At 34.6% G+C, this 16,595-nt stretch overlaps 3 protein-coding genes and 1 pseudogene across 3 annotated transcripts; 3 read left to right on the top strand and 1 right to left on the bottom strand.

Moving 5' to 3' along the window:
• Positions 1-1,929: 1,929 nt before the first annotated feature.
• Positions 1,930-2,263, top strand: LOC106370358 (annotated as a pseudogene).
• LOC106371552 (VAN3-binding protein-like) lies at positions 1,941-4,957 on the bottom strand. The gene is made up of 8 exons (XM_013811639.3): positions 4,118-4,957; positions 3,948-4,025; positions 3,597-3,665; positions 3,156-3,513; positions 2,900-3,070; positions 2,765-2,814; positions 2,638-2,686; positions 1,941-2,533 (listed from the first exon to the last, which is right to left on the bottom strand). The coding sequence occupies exons 1-8, from the start codon at positions 4,331-4,333 to the stop codon at positions 2,295-2,297; spliced, it is 1,230 nt and encodes a 409-aa protein (XP_013667093.2). The 5' UTR covers positions 4,334-4,957; the 3' UTR covers positions 1,941-2,294.
• A 7,054-nt stretch (positions 4,958-12,011) lies between these two features.
• LOC125579191 (putative nuclease HARBI1) lies at positions 12,012-16,484 on the top strand. The gene is made up of 3 exons (XM_048742947.1): positions 12,012-12,898; positions 13,030-13,118; positions 14,521-16,484. The coding sequence occupies exon 3, from the start codon at positions 15,024-15,026 to the stop codon at positions 16,350-16,352; it is 1,329 nt and encodes a 442-aa protein (XP_048598904.1). The 5' UTR covers positions 12,012-12,898; positions 13,030-13,118; positions 14,521-15,023; the 3' UTR covers positions 16,353-16,484.
• LOC125578987 (glutathione S-transferase T3-like) lies at positions 13,505-14,266 on the top strand. Its single transcript, XM_048742162.1, has one exon. It carries the CDS (start codon positions 13,505-13,507, stop codon positions 14,264-14,266), a length of 762 nt encoding a protein of 253 aa, XP_048598119.1.
• Positions 16,485-16,595: the final 111 nt, after the last annotated feature.

Consider the following 16,595-nt stretch of genomic DNA (forward strand, 5'->3'; position numbering starts at 1 on the left):
TGAGGTTGGAGATGCTCTAAGATCTAGAAATACCGTCTTTCCTAGAAGATACAATTAAAAGGGTTTGAAAAACCCAATCAACAAATGTCACAAAATTATTGGTTTTCTATTTAGTTTTAAAATTTTATTTAAAAAAAAATTGATATGGTTTTTGAACACTGTTGATGCTTTAAAAGCGCTCAGATATAGATCTCAACTTAAGAAAATGATTCTTCAACCAAATTGATATTTCTGTCAAAGTTTGAACCATCTATGATGAAAATTGAAAAACTTTTGATTTATGATTTGTCACACGATGTCACTTGACTTTTTTCTTCATTCTTTTGTAAGGTTCATCTTACTTCGAATCAGATTAGATTTTCTTTGGCTTTGGTTTTTTTACCTCAAAAAGACAATGACTAAGAATGTGATGTAGATTAATGTTGACAATAACACACGCTTAGAGGTTTAAGAAACTAGGTTGCATTGATACAAATGAAAATCTTGATATACTGGAAAGTTGTGATGATTAAGATTATGATTTTCTCTAAAAATGTTTTTATTATTGGTCTCCAATCAACATTATATATGCTTAATAAGATTTTAACAAATTGTTTTTTTGAGTGGTAGAGTTCTATGTTTTCTATTTTGTGTTTGCTTTGAATCTGAATATCTCATATTTCATTGCTAATATCATGTATAATCATTAGATAAAACTCAAACAAGATTCATTCATCGTAAGATAATTTTATTAAATTAGTTTTACAATTAATTTAAATTTTTGATTAATGGACTCAGTATTTTATGAATCTAAATTGCCCAAGCCAATTTGAATTGGACATGTAATCCAAACTTTCTAAATATATCTCTTTCCAATTTTTGTTAAAAGTCAACTTTTATCTCCCAGTTTAAATTTCTCCAAAGGTAATGAGAAATTGTTTGAAATATCACAAGTTAAGTATTAGTTTTCAAAAATACCACACATAAAAAAATATACTAACATTTGGGTTTATGCTTTAGTGATTATTATTTAGGGTTTAGTATCAAGGGGTTGGGATTGAGTTTATAAATATTCTATAAATATTTTAAAAAATTAGCTTAGTATTATTTTATCACAAATTTAGTGTATTTGTGAAAGTAGTCATTTATTAATGGTAAATTTGAAAAGTAGTATCAAACTTGTGGTAAAACTGAAATTTTCGTAGGGTCAATTATCTTCTATCTAGTCTAACTTTCTCATTTGACTTGGCATTTTCTAAACCCAACAAAACAAAAACCCAACTGAATATACATTAACATTATTTTTTGTCGTTTTGATTGACAAAAGCAAGGACCTCTCAGTGTCAACTCCAGTGGCTCATACTCTCTTGGAATTTTCTCTAACTGTTTACATCACAGCTTAACGTTAGCCATGCCCACGCATGGTTCCTCACAAACTCATCACCATGTCCTTCGTGTAGACACAACATCCTCCTTGGCCATTAGCTGGTATTCTTTGAAGAGGCAAATCATCATCGGAAACTTGGCCAATAATTCTTCTTCCTTGGCAATTTTTTGTGTTATCCGCTTCGAGAAGAAACAAATTACTTGAGGCATGATGAAAATGAATTAATTTGTGAAGGCTTTTGAAATATCTCAAATGATGATGGGCTTAATTGAGTTAACGTGAAGCCTGTATTCTTGTCATCACTCAGCCCATTTCCTTTTTCAATCTAACTCATATACATACGGACATACCAGATGAAACAATTTTGAAATGTTTAAAACAATAATGGCAGACCACAGGCAGATAAATTGAACACTAAAGGACTGATTGTCAGGGACAGGTTCAGTGGTTATGGCCTTGATATGGGTTCCTTGTCTCCTGTCGTCTATTCCAGACAACTTGTTATGTTCCATATTCTCGCCATCCTCACAGTTTTTTAATATACAACGCCTTGTATCAAAATATGTCTGGAGTGTAAGATACGATGAAGGTGGTGAAGTGCAAGAAGGTCAAGCACCATGGTCGTAGGGGACGAAAGGGGAAACCGAGGTTCCTTGAAACTTGTATGCGAAGAAACCTAGGGATTCTTCGTATGATTATACCAGGTTGTGAAGAAGTAGAAGGGAGGAGCCTTGATTCTCAAGTCAATTCAACATCTCATGCTTCTCAAATCTCAGGTTACTTTACTTAGAAAGCTAGCTGATGTTTGTGGAGTCTAGAAGAACGTAAGTTCTCAAGTTTTTATTCATCATATTATAACAACAAAGGAGGAGGTAAAATAAAAATGCAAATTAAATATAGATATTAAAGAACAAGTGTAAAAAAAAAATCAGTTTTTGTTGTAGAAAGTGAGATCGTATTTTGAACGAAAGGAAGAAGAAGAGGAGAGAGTGAGCATGTGTTGGATGGTTGTGATCCATGTCTTGTAACGACCGTAATCATCAGCCATGTCTAGTTTCATAGCTCCTCTGTTCGTCTTCAGGACAATGAGATAACAAGTGTCTTCTATGTTGTTGTCTTCGCTCTCCGAATCTTTATAAAGTTCCACATGAACATTTGTCACAACACCTAATTAGCACACAATACAAACAAAAAAAACTCAATGTTTTGAAACCTTAGTCTGAAGATTAAGTTAGGTTAAAACACAAGGGATTAAGAAGCTAGGTCATCACATTCTTTCTTAGTCCTGAGTAAGTTATGTTTCTTCATTTTAAGAATCACCTGTGGAAAAAAACACAATATCATTGATTAATGACCATTATTGGTTAATAGATATGAGTATTAGAGCAAAATTCAGACCTTCCCTTTCTTGTTTAAGACTATAGACACTGTCCTAGCCTTGAAATCCCCTGCTCCAATACAAACATAACCATATCTATTTAGTTTCTCCATCAAACAGAAGAGTAAACTATCAAAGATAAAGGATTTTTGTACCATCTGGTGTCTCAACAAAGAGATCGGTTCCTTGAGAAAGAAGGTATCTGTTCTTGTCAAATTCAGGAGGCAACTCAGAAGATTCTTCAATAGGTAACACAGGCGCAGAGCCGCTCAATCTATTGATATTGCAACTTCTTCTTGCTTTTAGCGTCGCAGCACCTTTCAAAGCTTGTTTACCCAAAAAAAAAAAAGACTTAGAAACAGAACTTCCTTCTAGAAACACATATAACAAAGCCCTAAACCTTCTTCTTACAAGTTGTAGCTGAGGCAGTGAGAGCGAGTATCTCACTGACACTTGTCCCAGTCATGGCCGAACCAATCATTGTACTGAGCTGGTCTCTGTTTGCTCCCATTGTCTCTGCCATCTGAGCACACTGCGCTGCCACCACAGCGGCCGCAGACGCCACGGCTGCCTCTTTCGTGTTTGGTCGATTATTACCACCGTCCTTTTCAGCTTTCTCGGAAGCTACGGCGGCAAGAGCGGCGGCCAGACCGGCTAACGAAACGGCGGCGTGGACTTCAGCTCTCTGTAGCCTCACTTCTTCCTTTCGTTTCGCTTTAATCTCTTTCCACCATTTCTTTATCGACGGCGTAATCTTCCATGGAAGTTTCTACAGTTCCGTAGTTGTTTGATTTAGAGAAACGATATGTTTTTTAAACTCAAATTAAATGCAATAGTTAAATAGGGTTTTACAAGTTTCTTGCGGAAGAAGCCTTCGTAGCTCAGTTCCGGGTGCATTGCTTGTTGCATCCATATCCATGACTGTTCACATCATTCAACAGAAATATTGTCAATATAACATAATCTTTGAAGTTTCTTTCTGTTAATCCTCTATGTCAGTTTTATCATACAAATTTGTTCAGTTTCTATATGTTTCCAACCAAATAGTCGTCACTGATCAGTCCAAATAACACTAAACAGAAACTGTAAACATTTTTAAAAATAAATGATATGTTGAGAAATATGAATGTCCTGTAATAATTTTCCTATTGTTATATGAATTTTCTAGAAAGGACATTATAAGTTCCAACATAATATGTTTACCTTGACATCATTTGTTTTCCATGAAGGCATCGAGGGCTTAAAATCTGGATCGTCCATCTTCAGACTCTTATCCATCTTCTACTTTCACAATATTCTTCATTAATTAAACACTAACCAAAACAACTTGAAGAAAGAATCACGTATAAACAAAACGATATCTGGTTACTTACAGAACAAGAAACAGGACTTGAGTCGCCTTGAAACTTGGCGATCGATGTCTCTACGGGGACAATGGAACGGTCGTAATGGTCAGGCTGAAGCGATTGAACCGCAAAATTACACCATTCTCGAGATAGAAAGTCCATACTGTCTGGATGTGCCTCCGAAGGCGATGGATTATTGCTCAACTGAAGATGATGATCTGTTGATGTTAATGCTAGTTCCATAGTGTTTATTTTAGTTCAAAGATTGTGACTTTGAGAATGTTGATTGATCAAATATTTATGTTATTTGCTTATTGCTATGAAAGAAGGAAATTATTAGTTAGTTTAATTTTTTTGTTTGATGTGGGTCTGCCTTATTATTAGTATTCTTTTTTATTAAAAAAAAAGTTTGATGATGAACATCATTTCCATGGGTGGGAATGATTTGGGCCATGATCAAAGTGATTATTATTGAAACATATTTTCTTTCTTTATATCACAAAGGATATGGAGGGGTAGTCTCAACTTTCTGTCAAAATGGGGAATTGGATAACTGTAATAATGTCGTTTTATCTAGTACTAATTTTTGTTTGATTGATAAGCATAATAGTGTTAAGCCATTCTATTCTACACGAAAAAATGTTGATAGCAAATTTATGCAAAATTGAGCTTTATTCAACTAATTTACTTTTAGTACTAGCAAAACTAAAATGGATTAGAATATTCCATTATTTCGTGTCAAAGCACGAAATCCTAATATCGCTTAGTTTTAACTTTTAAGAAGTTGGTTTCCGATCAAAAATAAATAGTAGCTGATCAAATAAAACATGGATAACCTGGATATACAATTGCTTTTATTCAGGTTATATATGAATCGAAGTTAACCATGTATTATAAGATGACAAGTCTAACTACGTCATTATTCATGATATATTCTATGCTTACTTGAAAATACTTTGTGTATTTATTGAAAAGGAGTAAAGATTTGATGTGGTGTCAGTTACGTTAACCATTTTACCTAATTGAATTTAACGTAGAGGAAATGAATATACATTAGATGCTAACTTGCGAACCATTATGGAACCAAAATTATTGACAACACTGGATTGGACCCTCTTGCATCTCTTTTCATATATCTTTAAATTGAAACCATAGGTTCAACCTAATCACATAACAACAATCATATATTTATATATAATATCTAGACCTCTTTGCCACTTGTCACGCTTTCATAAGTGGTCTATAGCTGGAGTTGAATCCCAGAATATTTATTTGATGTAAAAATTTGAAAATAAGTAGTCATAAACTTTTATGGCTTTGTGTTTTATCAGATTGTCTTTGTAATTTTGTCTGCTTTACTAGTTTAGAGTTTTGTCTCTGAAAAATTATTGTATTCTGCTAGCTTAGTTTATGGGAATTTTTACCTATTTCCTCCAGTTTTATAATCATTCATGTTCAATTCTAATGAAATCGCTAAATGACCCAAAAAATAATCTAAATTAAACATATTTTAGAAAACACAGAAATAAGCTATAGTTAGTCTCCACTATTGATTTGAAAGTAGAAGAATAAAGCTCATATACTGAAAGGTAAGTGATTTAAACAAGTTAAAATTGGGACATTGGTTTTCAAGGCCGGCTCTGGCCGAGAATACTTCAGATCTAAGGAGAGATGGATAATAAAATTTTCTGGATGAACGAAAAAAAGAAGTATAATGATGATCATATATCTAATTGAAAATCATAATTATTAATAAGGAAACGACATTCTATAGATAGATAAGAGGGACTAATCATACATAAGCATGCAATGGGTCTTAAGGCTCTTAGCTTTAACAAACAAGGAAAAGGGACAATATGTCGATACTTTTTTTAATCAAAGACTAGTATCTTTAAACACTAATCAATCATATATTCAGTAAAGGTTTAGTAATCAATAATCAAAATCGCGTGTTGATCAAATCAAAGGCGGGTTTAATTAAAGAGGTTATCATTTGAGCATGTGAGTCTTACTTTAAATGCCAACTGCCAAGAGATTTGTATGTGTGTGCCGACGGAAAGAGAGTATCTAACCTATACTAAAAGGGTTATATGAGCATCAGAGAGTGTGTCCACGTAGGACAATTAAATCAGCCAATCAGGAAGTTTCTCTACGACACGTCAGACACGCGATGACAAACCTTATTTTCCCAAAATCGAATCTGGGACCCTTTCTCTTCGTCTTCTCCGTCGTCTTCGTTTCAGGCATTACCACAATTCAATTACCATCCGTAACTCCTGAATTTAATGCGGTTAAGTCCTTTGGAGTCCCTCTCCTTCCCTCCTTATACATAGCTTCAGTGTGAAGCTAGCTATTGAGGATATACTGTTGATCTTCTCTTGGCTTGGCCTCTCCACGACCTTTGGTTTACGGACGGAAGCGATTATCACCGCCGACGTTTTTCAGGAATCACTTGGTCACTGTTGACTATCACCGTCGCTGATCGACGTCTCCATTCACACCGTTATTTTTGGTGGCGCTAAGTTCAACCCTTCCGGTCACGCAGCCTTCTATGCAGCCGATATCCCGAGTATACCCTTCTTCCCTTGACTATCAGATTGCCTGCTCAGATATACTACTAATCTAAGATCCAAAACATATTTGAAATTTCTGGACTTTGAGTCTCAAGTTTGCGTTCACTTGGGCACCGTTAGGTTTTACTGGGTTATCTTAGAACTTGAAAAAACAAAAATACGTTATTTTGGTATTTGTTTTGCATACGTTTCTTATATTTATACTGCTCGGTGATTGTTTGTCTAGATTAGTACATCAAAGAAAGATGAAGACATAATTTTTTTTATTTTGATCGAGCATGTTTTTTAAATCTTTAACTAGCAGAATTTGACTCTCTGCTCAGACTTTTTTTTGTCTTGGGTATATGATAGGAAACTTTAATAAAATCTCTTTCCCCTTGCAGAGTGGATGAGCACCTGAGCGGATTCAATCGGAATAAGTTTTTAAATTGTAATCGAGAAGGAGAAGCAGCTGTCTTCAGGGAATTTCTTACTCATGCTTCAGAAGGTCTATTTGTACTTGACCCTATGTCATACAGACTTACAGTGCATTGCCCGTTAGGTTATCACTTTCCTTAGTTATTCGTTCTATCTGTTCCACTCATTCAAATAGGGATACCCATCTCAGAGAAAGGAACACGCGGATCAACTCATGGAGAAATTGTTACAATCAGTCACTACATTTTCTCTGGACTATGAAAAAAATGTTAAAATATTGACTCATGGGTAACATCCGTTATGGTGTAGTCTTTTAATGTCACAGAACCTGATCAGAAAGTTTGTTTAGAACTTGAACTTGACGGAGCAGCCGTGCAGGTTATGAGCTGTGTTTGACACTAAAATGGAAACCATGAGATCTTGAAATGGATCGATAATATCTCAGCAGACTGTTGTATTCATGTTACCTGCATTCTGTGGTCAAGTTTCCTCGCTATTTATGCATGCTTATGGCTATCGTGTCAAACATCTACTAAGCAAACTAAACCTTTTTTCCTTCACCATATCTTGGTTTTTCTTATTACACAGTAGCAAAGCATCCTCACGTTTTCTTTTCCCTTATGCATAGAGTAACCATATTTCTTGATTAATGCTGCTTAGTGATGCAATGTTCCTGTAAATTTAGGTTTTTCCTAAGGTCATGTGTATGTTTTATCTGACTTGGAGTCATGCATATGGAGATGGTTCAAAAATCAGGGAATTCGTTTCTAGACTTCAAATATGAAATGTGTCTCTCCGTTTCAGGGAAAGTGTTTGTTTAGCATTCACTTTAGTTTATTAAATGCGGAAACTAAACTGATATTGAGTGGCTTAAGTTTGGGGATTGTCTCTTTGTTCCCTTTATGTAATAGATGTGCTCTGCATTGGTAATTCTACCATAAGTTTGTTATGACTTATTGAGTTCTTTATCAAGTTTTGAAATCATTAAGTTTATTTTTGAATGTAAATGCTCTGTTTGTGAGCATTCAAGACTTTCATTCTTGTGCATATTGTCATGGTGCCCACAAGAAAAGTTCACGTCTGATATGTTTATTCGTGCCATCTTTTGATTCAAATTTCACACTTTTGTGTTTCTCATTATTGCTTAATCAACCTAGAACTTGAGGATCACATGCCCGTCGGCTCCGGTGTTGTTTTTACATCGCCTATTCCCGGATTCCTACAGTTTGCTAGGAACATCTGTAGAGAATCCATGTAACCTTTCTACACTTACCTTCAGGTAGAACTTTGATGGATCTTATTGATGCTGCTCACTCAGACCAATAGGTCTTGCGTGAGGTCATCTGGAGCAGCTCAAGGGATGGATTATGTGAGGTGGTAGAGGCTTTGGTTCACCGGTAGAAGCTCTCTTCAACTATCTAGGATCTGAATTTTGGAATACATTTGCATTATTTATGTTAAATATATATATAGCATGCGCATACACCGTACGTTTCAACACAGTTTAGTTCCTCATCAGCTTTGTCGTACAAAGAAGTTTTTAATTGAGTTTATTTAAGTGCAGCTATGTTTTTTGCTGTTCTATGTTCTTTATTATTAAAAAAAATATCTCAACATTCCTACTCAATACCAAAGAAATAACTCAAACCACAATTTAGCATTTGAGATTTACTCGCCTGATAACAAATATACACCTATCAGTGTTACAAGAAAAAACAAGTATACAACTATCTCGGTGATTGGAATATCCAACCATAACTTATATTCTTTGATTATATAGCTAGAGGTTGGTTGATTTAAAATACTAATTGATTTTATTTAGAGACATGAGAGGATTATTCTAATAAACTCTGATAATTTCTTCACAATCAACACCTGCAAAAAATGAGAGCACCAAGCAGCACATTTTCTATGTTTTCAGTTTTGTTAATAAATTCATGATTTTTTTCACATATCATCATGGAAGGTTCCATATTTAAAATTAACAAAAACGATGGGCAACCATATTTAAAATGAATATATAATCAAGACTGATTAAAAAAATTTAGTTTGGAAAAAAAAAGAAATAACAACATAAAAGGTACTTATTTTCTCTTAACCATGGACTTTCACACTCAATCAAATAATTCAAGTATTTTATCACCAACTTTTCAAAAAATAAACCAAACTAACATAAAAAAACAAAAACACATGTATCATATGTAGTGAAAGAAACAAAAAAAAATATTTGAAAATAAATTTTCTTATAATGTTACAATTTTAATGTTTATGTTCATATGCCCAACAGTACTAAACAATTCAGATCCAACTTCTCTGAAGAAAATGACAACCATTAAAATTAATAACGGTAAAAAAACTAATGAATAAATTACAATTAATGTTAACAAGAAAACTAAATTAAACATTTATAAATCTCATAACAAAGTAGAAACTGAAAACGGAACACAAGCGAGATGAAAATCTTATTGCAAGAGAGATGATATTTTTAAATTAGGGCATATTATTTTATACAAAACTAATAAAATTGGATAGATAAAACTATCATAGATATTAGGGGTGTATTATTAGGGGATTATTGTACAAAACTATCATAGATAAACGCTTAGAAATCATGATATATATTTTTATATATAATTAGTTTTAAGAAAACTATTTCGAAAATCTTATGGATGTATGTATATATATATATATATATATATCAAATTTATGATAATATTTATAATAGTAAATAAAAGTACCAATATATTCAAGAAAAATGTATAACGTATAATTAAAAAAATAAACATAAAACATCTTGATTTTTTGTCTCATTTTCTCTGTGATTTCTGAAGATTTAAAAAAGGAAATAAATGATTTTATGATATAAACACGAGATCTAACATTATTGTATTCAAATAAATGTGTGAAAATGAAATTAGAAAAGGTTGCATCATAAATCCTATATAATCTCCAAATATAAAACTTACTATTAATGTGAAAATAAAGTCTATATTTGCACAGTAGAAAAAGACACAATGTTAAACAACCTAAGAATATAAACAAACGAAAATATGTACACTGTCAATATAAAAATAGAACATAACTTCTAGCGTAATAATTGTATTAGAAAAACATAGTTAATGTAGACTGGAGTTAAATATCATAACCCCCAACAATGATATACGAAAATGATTTTTTTTAAAAAAACTACGTAACTTTACACATAATATATAACCAAATTTAGAAAACAAATTCCCCGCATCGGTTATTTTAAAGAGGAAATTTTGAAGATGAAAAGAAAAAATGGATAAGCTATACTGAAAAAATAGTCAATTCAAGTCTGATCGCTACTAGAGCATGATTAATAATTCACTATAGGATTTAGGTTCCTTTCAAAGACAAAAAATTTAACCGATATTTTTTCCACAATGTATCCCTCAACAAATTACCACATTTTTGACATTGAAAAAATATGTGGGGATTGTTATTATTTTAAAAGGATAAAACAAATTTTTTCTTCAAACAAGATAATCACAAAACAAACACAATTATTTAGATTTATCCTTCTTGAACATCATTTTTACTTTATGTTTAAATTTTAACTAAATTAACTTTGTTACAACTATCTGCTTTTTATTATACTTTTATTGAATTGATCAGTCACAACCATTTATGCTATTTCACTTTGAACTAAGCAACTTCAAAATAAAATACATTACGGTCGCTAAACATAATAAAAAGTATACTATATGGTGATTATATAATTATGGTTGTCTCACCCTATGGTCGCTAAACATCTGCTCTTATCTCGACTGGAAACAAAATGTCATTCTCTTTCAACTTATTTCCATCTTCATATTTTTAAACATATTTTATTTACTAAGACCATAAAATAAATTATAAATTCATTTAGAAATAAAACACATGGATCCGGCGCGTAGCGCCGGAAAATCACTAGTGTATTATAAAAATCATATTGACAGGTTAACAATTAGTGACAAATTAAGCATATCAAGATGTCGTCAATTTACCCTAAAGCAAATTTATTTAGGGTCAATGAATCTAACTGGCCGATACAAAACCACTCGAGTACACTTGTGCCAACCTGAACAGAATTTGTGTACCAACTATAAAACATCATAACTCCAAATCTCAATGCTAGTTTCTTTATATCGAATATCGAGTATGATCGAAATGGATAGACCAATAAATTTGTTACATCTTAATCGATTGGGCTTCACATTAGGCCCGTTCTAATGTCATTTTGAGCTGTATAAGAAAAACAGCAACCATAATAGGCCGAACATAACCCATTCATTAGGCCCATTATAAGCCTAATTATTAAAGTGAGTGTATATATTAAATAAACCAACTTCAGTGGTTCCATTAAATGTTCATTAGTGTTTTACCGAGTTTCGAGTTACATTCATTAGTGTTTTTACTGAGTTTCGAGTTACAGAAAAGACAAAATTATAGAATACAAATAATCTCGAAGCAAGAAGTGTCGTCAAACATTGTGCTCATAAAACAGTTAATCACGTGGTGGAGTCAGACGTGAATCTTCGTAAAATAGATTCGGTTGTAAAATCATTTATAGTATTCTTCATAGTTTAAGATAACATAATTAAACCATTTTTTAACTGCTACAGTATATTAATGGAAAAGTTTGCAAACATCTGGTTTCTGGTAGCGACCAACGTTTCAATAGATCATGGCCAAGATCAATTTTGTTTGGCAGGTCTACGCCTCAAAAGTATTGTTTACTTGGAACCGTCCCTTTGTTTGCAGGTCCTAACACAATATTAGGATTCTAGTTTTCTAGATTGATATCTTATTAATTGTTCGGGAGGTCATCCCCACCAATCTATTACATATTGTGAAATAAATAATTCTATATATATGCATACATAACTCAATTAATATATAATTTATAATGTATGGATTATATTCATTTGATAATTAATGCCCAGTCTAGAAGTTTATATATTTACAAAATTTAATTGTGATGAATACATATATGTACGAGACTTTTCATACAAATTATATGTACGAAGTCTGGTTTGTTTAAAAAAAAGGAATATTTAAACGAGATGTTAGACCATCTTTAACGCGGAGGATTTGTGGTCCTTAACGAGATCCTTAAGCATTAATGTTGATTTAATTAAATGGAAAACAAATAAATGCTAGATAATCGATCCTTAGTGGGTTGATTTGGTGACCGAAAATATCAAGGGTTATTAAAACACGTGTCAGCTGCTCATTTATTTGTATTTTTTTTCTTTTTCTTTCCTTTCTTTCTTCTAATTTATTTTGTAACCGTTTTGTTCTTGTTTTCTCCGCGAAAAGAAAATGATCAAAACCGACGACGGAAACGACGATTCTGTCGGTCCACTCGACGTCTCCTCCGTCTTCGCCGTGATTAGAAGGATCGAAACCCACCACGGACGACGACTCTCTCGGTCCTCAACGCGGCTCCTCCGTCTTGTCTTGTTTTCTCCGTCGGAAGAAGGGTCTAAAATCCATCACAATCGACGCCTCTCTCGTTCCTCACCGCGACTCCTCCGTCTTGTCTCCTCACCGCGACTCCTTTGACTCGTCCGTCTTGTCTCCTCACGAAGACTCCTCACCGTGACTCCTCTGACTCCTCCGTCTTGTCTCCTCACCGCGACTCCTCTTACTCCTCCGTCTTGTCTCCTAACCGCGACTCCTCTGACTTGTCTCCGTTAGAAGATGGATCGAAACCCACCACAATCGACTACTCTCTCGGAGCCCACCGCATCTGCTCTGTCGGTTCTCATCTTCTCCGAGTGAAGAATGGTTCAAACCCATGACTTCCCGTGTATGTACTAACTTTCTCACTTCATTCTTGTGTTTTCAATTTAATTGTTAGCTAGCAAACTGGTTTAGACTATCATATTGTTTGATCTTAAGTTGATTGTCTTAAGTTGATTGTCTTGTTAATTATGACAGGGAGTTTGAGCTCTGGACATGAGGTCCTCCGACTGAAGTCACAACCAGAAGGAGTTCTTTTTTGAAGTTCAGTGCAAACTGTGGGTGAGGTATGTGTGCAAAAATCGACTTTAATTTCTTGCTTGCGACTGATGAATGCTTGTTAGAGTTAGGATGAATGCTTGGGTTAGTGGTTAGTAGGTAGAGTGATGAATGCTTGTCACAAGTGGTTAGTTTAATGAATGCTTTGTGATGAATGCTTGTTTTAGTGTTGTAATAGGATGTGGTTAGGTAATAAATATGGTAGTTACATGTCTTCTCAGCTCAAATCTTCTCTTGAGAAAGAGTAAAGACAATTACTCTCCCGTATCTAACCACATCTTCTCTTTTCATCTATAAATCTTTTGTTCTTTCTTTTCATATTCCAACAAAAGCTTCTGCTCTTTCTTTTCATATTCTTTTTTTCTTCCTTCTCTCTGCTCTTCCGTATTACAATATGGATCACACGAATTTTGTTGACCTTCTGACCAGTCAACAAGATAGTGTCATTCCTCAATCGTTTCCTTGGGAGAGCTCATCACAAGTCCCTGTCTTCAGCACTCAATGTACAGAAACTTCAAGTTTCTGTGAAGAGTCATCTACACAGCGCAAAGAAAGAAAGAAATGGACTCCTTCTGATGATCTTGTGCTCATAAGCGCCTGGTTAAACACCAGTAAAGATCCTGTCGTGAGCAATGAGCAGAAAGCAGGCACATTCTGGAACCGCATTGCAGCCTACTATGCAGCTAGTCCGAAGGTGGAAAGTGGAGATAAGCGAGGAGCTCTTCAATGCAAGCAAAGGTGGCAGAAGATTAAATTCAACCTTCACCATGCTTGGGAGGAGCTCCGCTATGACCAGAAATGGTGTGAGCATGCTAGTAGTAAGCTTGGTGGAAGCGCTAAGAAGAGAAAATGCGAGGATGGAGCAGAAACAGAAAGCTCTCAAGCTACTATCAATGTCGATGATCTACCTACCAAACGTCCTGCTGGTGTTAAGGCTGCGAAAGCAGCTTCTGCAAAGAAACCAATAGTAGATAAGGAGGCTGATGAGAAGTTTGGCAAGTTGTGCTCAATTAAAGAGAAAGACCTTGTCTTGACAGAGAGAGTTTCCAAAATGAGACTGCTTGACAGTCTCATTACAAAAAAAGAACCACTTTCTGAAAAAGAAGAAGCACTGAAGAGTAAGCTTCTTACAGAGATGCTGGATGCTTCTGGTTGATGGTTCTGTCGCATGTTTAAATGTTTCTTAATGGGATGTTTCGGTTTGATGCTTTTGTTTCATGTTTCATATTTCTTGTTTCTGTTTCATGTATCGGTTTGATGTTCTGTTGTATGTGCTTCATGTATCAGTTTCTGTTTGATGTTTATGTATCAGTTTCATGTATCATTTCTCTTGACCACTTCCTGTTTCCATTTACGATTGCATCTCTTTCTGTATGTTTTTGTTTGATGCTTCTGTCTGATTGTATACAGAGAGTCAAGAGAAGTCACAAGATTGCAGAGAGAAGTCACAAGATGAATGCGAGTAGTCACAATGCCACAAGAGAAGTCACGAGATGTTTGGTTAAACATGTCACGGGAAGAGGTCAGAGACACAATGCCACTAGAGAAGTCACGAGATTACAGTTGTGATATGTCTGTTTGTGGACTTTATGTTTGTCTGTATGTAACTTTAAGTCACGAGATTTTTATGTTGCTTATGCAGATTTATATATATAATTTATATGTCACGAAACTTTATGCTTCTCTCCTTCTCTATATAAAGTATTGAGACATGAAGTATTTTTTTACAAAGTGATCGAACACACTCCCTTTCTCTTCACCAACACACTCTCCTTTTTTTCACCAACAAGTTTCATCTGATCACCGAGTCTTCTCTTTACCATCACACTTTCATCTGATCACCGACTCTTTTTCTCGCACCAAAACACTCTCTTTCTCTTCACCATCACACTCTCCTCACCAAAACTATTCACATGGCATCTTCATCCCATAATACGTTTGATGTACAAGATGGTGAAAGTTTTGATCAATATTTTGATCGGTATGTTGATCAATATTTTGATCAAACTTTCGAGAGTTTAGCCATTAATCATGGTGATCAAGAAGTCCAAAAAAAAAAGAGGAAAAAACGAGTTCACATCGAAAGGAACCGTGAAGAAGGCAATGTACGTTTATGGGAAGATTATTTCAGTGAAACCCCAACTTATCCTTCTAATCTATTCCGACGGCGATTCAGAATGAACAAACCATTGTTCATGCGTGTTGTTGATCGACTCTCCAATGAAGTTGAATTCTTTCGACAAAAGGAAGATGCTCTCGGCCGGCTTAGTCTCTCTCCACTTCAAAAGTGTACAGCAGCCATTCGTGTCTTGGCATACGGTAACGCCGCTGATGCTGTTGACGAATACCTCCGACTCGGTGAAACAACTACTCGTTCATGTGTAGAACATTTTGTCGAAGAAATAATAAATTTATTCGGTGAAGAGTACCTAAGAAGACCAACACCGGCTGATCTTCAACGTCTACTTGAAGTTGGTGAGTTCCGTGGATTTCCCGGTATGATAGGAAGCATCGATTGTATGCATTGGGAGTGGAAGAATTGTCCCACCGCTTGGAAAGGGCAATATTCACGTGGTTCCGGAAAACCCACAATTGTTTTAGAAGCGGTTGCTTCTTTTGATCTCTGGATATGGCATGCGTTTTTTGGACCGCCAGGTACTTTAAATGATATCAATGTTCTTGACCGCTCACCTGTTTTTGATGATATAATACAAGGTCACGCTCCGGCAGTCACTTACTATGTCAATGGAAGGGAGTATCATTTGGCTTACTATCTCACCGACGGTATTTATCCGAAATGGGCTACTTTTATCCAATCAATTCGGGAGCCACAAGGGCCGAAAGCGGTTTTATTTGCTAAACACCAAGAAGCTATCCGAAAAGATGTCGAGCGTGCTTTTGGAGTCTTGCAAGCTCGCTTTGCAATTGTTAAAAACCCGGCACTTTTTTGGGACAAAGGCAAAATTGGGAATATTATGAGAGCATGTATCATACTCCATAATATGATAGTGGAAGATGAACGAGATGGATATACTCTGTCTAATCTTTCCGAGTTCCAACACGGAGACGACCCCGGAAGTTCACATGTCGATCTCGATTTTCAAACGGATATCCCTTCAAATATCACCAATATGATGGGTGCTCGAAGTAGAATTCGTGATCAACATAAGCATCAACAACTGAAAGCGGATTTGGTTGAACATATATGGCATAAATTTGGACATAATGAAGACATCAACTGAGTTCGGAAGTTTGTTTTCGAATTATTCTCGATTATTGTACTAATCTATATTTTCATGTTTTTTTTTAAATTTATGTTTTAAATGTTATCTTTTAATATATTTTATTTAATAAATAAATTTTATTAAAAAAAATTATTAATTTTTTTAAGAACCTCGAATTAAGAAACCTCCATTGGACCGCTAAAAATGGAAGTTTCTTAACAGAGATCCTTAACCCCACTTAAGGTTTAATTTATTATTAAA

This window comes from Brassica napus, chromosome A10 (genome assembly GCF_020379485.1).
Source record: "Brassica napus cultivar Da-Ae chromosome A10, Da-Ae, whole genome shotgun sequence".
In the NCBI taxonomy this organism is placed as follows: domain Eukaryota; kingdom Viridiplantae; phylum Streptophyta; class Magnoliopsida; order Brassicales; family Brassicaceae; genus Brassica; species Brassica napus.